Here is a 3,677-nt window from a genome sequence, read left to right as displayed (position 1 = left end):
CAGACTCTCCTCCGCGATGGCAAGACTTGCACCCCACTGGAGCGCAGTGGACCAAACGTGACCACCGTCAGCCACCGGGACCCCCTGGTGGCCTGGCTGCAGGCCCGTGGCCCCAAGCCCAGAGGGTCCTACCACGCCTGGGTCTCCCTCCGACCGGGCCCCAGAGCCCTGAGCATGGGCCGGGCCTGGTGCCCGCCCGGCTTCATCCGGCAGAACGGCGTCTGCACAGGTAAGACTGAACCCCGCGGGACACACCCCGCTGTGCTGACTCAGGCCCCCGGGCTGGGCATGTGGGCACCACGCCCGTGTTCAGAAACCCAGGGTGCAGGCAGGTAGGATGGCGATGCAGGCAGACGGCTGCCTCCTCACTACATGGTTTCTCGGAACCCCGGCTGTGCCAGTGGGCAGGGGGCTTCCAAAGTGGGTGGAGCGTTTTCCAGACCGTTGACTGCAGGACTTCTTTACCGCTTGTGGCTCAGCCGGTAAAGAATCTGCCTGCAATATAGGAGACCTGGGTTCGACCCCTGGGTTGGGAAGATCCCCTGGAGAAGGGAAAGGCTACCCACTCCAGTATTCCAGCCTGGAGAATTTCTATACAGTCCATGGGGTCGCAAAGAGTCAGACACGACTGAGTGACTTTCACGTTCGCGTTACCCAGAGGGAAGGCAAGTGTTCCCAGGAACCCACTTGGAGGAACTCTCCTCCGGTGCGCAGAGGTGAAGCGGTCAGGGAGGGAAGGAGAATGGTCCAGGTTGACCTGAGAAGGTCAACAGGGACTGGGGAGTGCTACAGAGTCATGCGGGTCGAGGGCCCTTGTGTGGAGGCAGGTTGGCGCTGGGCTGCAGACAGGGGAAGGCATGGAAGGCAGGTGTATTTCAGCATCACTGCCTGGACAGAACCGTCTGTCCTGGAAGCGCTATCTGCCCCCGACACCCACCCCATGGCTTGGTGCACATGGAGCCCAGGGACTCTCCCAACCTCCCCATCCAGGGTTGGGTGGGGCATGAAAGTGAAGTCGCTTAGTCATGTCCGACTCTTTGCAATCCCATAGACTGTAGTCTACCAGGCTCCTCCATCCATGGGACTTTCCAGGCAAGAATACTGGAGTAGGTTGCCATTTCCTTCTCCAGGAGATCTTCTGGACCCAGGGCCTGAACCTGGGTCTCCCGCACTGTAGGCGGACGCTTTACTGTCTGGGCCACCAGGAAAGGGGCATGGCAGGGAGAAATCCCTGGTGCCTAAGCAGGGGATCTCCCTGACTTGTCCCGAGCCTGGCGATGGGCAGGCGTGCGGCCACCTGGGCATTTGTGACTCAGTGTTTCTCTGCTCGCAACCCCTACCCCGCCCCGGGGCCAGACCTGGACGAGTGCCGCGTGAGAAACCTGTGCCAACACGCCTGCCGAAACACAGAGGGCAGCTACCAGTGCCTCTGCCCTGCAGGCTACCGCCTCCTCCCCAGCGGGAAGAACTGCCAGGGTGAGCAGGAAGGGGCGTCTCTCACCCAGTCTGCTCTCTCCAGTCCCCTCTCAACCATCTCCTGTGACAGAGGGGCAGGGAGGGGGTACGTGCTGCCCTCCCGCACCCAGGTGGCCAGAGCCAGAGCAGCACCCACAATCCCAGCGGGAGCTAAGAAATTGTTGTGGACAGGCTCTGAACACAGCTGGGCGTGTGTCCCTGGACAACTTGCTTCACCTCTCTGTGTCTCGGCCTCCTGGCGAGGTGGGGCTCACACGGCCCCTCCAATAAATGTCTGGATGAGGAGGGTGGCCGCAGAGCCCATGCTCAGCAAGGCGGCGGCTGCTGGGAGTAGAAGGGAAGCCCTCTAAGCCCTAGGCCAGCACATTTCCCCTAAGGTGCTCTGCAGTGGGTCAAGCTGCTGCTTCTAGTCTTCATGCCTCACTCTATTGTGGGGGTCACCGAATGGCCTCTGAGAGGGTGGGGCTCCCACGGGGATGGGGGGCAGAGAAGGATCACCGGCCGTGGCCTCTCGGGGTCCTAAGGCAATTGTCTCCCTCAGCCTCTTTATGCCAGCTCCAGGCTCAGCGGTCCCCAGAGTGCCCACCTGGGGAGAAGGGGAGGTGCCAGGGGCCTGCCAGCTGGGCTGTCACAGTGTCAGCTGGGGACCAGGCAAGGGGCTACCCACCTTGCTGTCCTCTGAGGGCATCGCTCTCCCACCTAACCCACCCCTCCCCTCCACGCCTCCCTGGCTCCTGCCTTGGACTCTTTCTCCTTTGCCCCATGTCTTCACCCTGCTCTCCTCACCCACCTGCCTGCCCAGACATCAACGAGTGTGAGGAGGACAGCATCGAGTGCGGGCCCAGCCAGATGTGCTTCAACACCCGTGGCAGCTACCAGTGTGTGGACACGCCGTGTCCCGCCACCTACCGGCAGGGCTCCAGCCCCGGGTAAGGGCTGAGCTGGTTGGGGGTTGGGGGGTGTGGGCAGATGGTCTGCTAAGAGCTGGGCAGCGGGACACTCTGGCTCCTGGAGAGCCCGACTCCTCCTTCTCCAGGAAGGCCCTGTCTCGGGCCAGAGGTCCTCGAAGGGCCAGAGGGTCAACCCTGCCAGAACTCCTGGGCGGGGCTCCTGAGCTCAAGGGCAACATGCCATCAAGGAAAACACTTTTCCTGCAGCTATTTGGGATGTGAACTCACTTGAACGGTTATCGTTTCCTGCACAGCGCTGCGTCCGCTAAGCACGGAGCGCAGGGAGAGGCCAGAGCCGGGAGAGAACTGGGAGGCAGGGGTGCTGGGGGATGGACACACAGGGACACATGGGAACACGTGAGTCCATTCAGGAAAGCGGACACAGGAACACACGCGCAGGCGCATAAACTCCACCCAGAACCACAGGCAAAACCTGAGGACTCACACACAGCCACACAAACACAAAACACATTTCCTCCAGGTCTCTCACTGTGGCTACAGATACTCATAAAGATGCACAGACGAAGGGACCTTGGCTGGCAAGAGATGCAGCTGTCAGGGCAAGGATTTTGGGTGGCGACCTGCCGGGGGCTCTATTAATCACGAAGCCTAGGCTGAGGCTTGGAGCCGGTGGTGGGGGGAGGGGGGCACCCTTGGCAAGGTTGAACCCCCTTGGTGGTGGTGATGGTTTAGTTGCTAAGTCGTGTCCAACTCCTTGCGAGCCCATGGACCGTAGCCCACCAGGCTCCTCTGTCCATGGGTTTCTCTAGACAAGAATACTGGAGTGGGTTGCCATTTTCTTCTCCAGGGGATATTCCCCAGCCAGGGATCAAACCCTGGTCTCCCGCATTGCGGGCAGATTCTTTACCAACTGAGCTACAAGAGAAGCCCCCCTTACCCTGCTGCAAATCCAAAGCCAGTTCTGGGGTTCCGGAGTGCCTAGAGGGCTTATCACTGATGGGGGACCTGTTCGGGTGGGAAAGGGCAGGTCTCTGGCTTCCTGAGGCCTCAGTTTGCTGCTCTCTAAAATGGGCTGACAGTGACGCTTGTAGAGGCATGGGGCGCGCGAGGTGGTGGTCGGGCAGCTCACAGCTGAACTGCGGGAGTTGGGGGTGGAGTCTGCTTTATGCGGGCGGCCGGGCACGCGGATGGCAAACCGGAATCGGTCGGTCTGTCTGTCCCGCAGGACGTGCTTCCGGCGCTGCTCACAGGACTGCAGTTCGGGCGGCCCCTCCACGCTGCAGTACAAGC

General features: G+C 61.3%; 1 protein-coding gene across 1 annotated transcript in view; it reads left to right on the top strand.

Annotated features, from left to right (window-relative positions):
- The window catches only part of HMCN2 (hemicentin 2), a gene marked incomplete at its 5' end in the record, with an annotated part of 182,655 nt that overhangs the window by 174,068 nt on the left and 4,910 nt on the right, over positions 1-3,677 (top strand). The window contains 4 exons of the mRNA XM_010856950.1: positions 1-229; positions 1,357-1,476; positions 2,279-2,405; positions 3,613-3,675. The exon at positions 1-229 is cut by the window's left edge and continues 13 nt beyond it. Of these exons, the coding sequence (XP_010855252.1) occupies positions 1-229; positions 1,357-1,476; positions 2,279-2,405; positions 3,613-3,675 (539 nt within the window). The remainder of the gene's footprint in view (positions 230-1,356; positions 1,477-2,278; positions 2,406-3,612; positions 3,676-3,677) is intronic.

Source organism: Bison bison, unplaced genomic scaffold (assembly GCF_000754665.1).
Source record: "Bison bison bison isolate TAMUID 2011002044 unplaced genomic scaffold, Bison_UMD1.0 scf7180017864375, whole genome shotgun sequence".
Classification (NCBI taxonomy): domain Eukaryota; kingdom Metazoa; phylum Chordata; class Mammalia; order Artiodactyla; family Bovidae; genus Bison; species Bison bison.
Note: the sequence above shows the minus strand (reverse complement) of the source record. Positions and strands in the feature narration are given on the sequence as shown.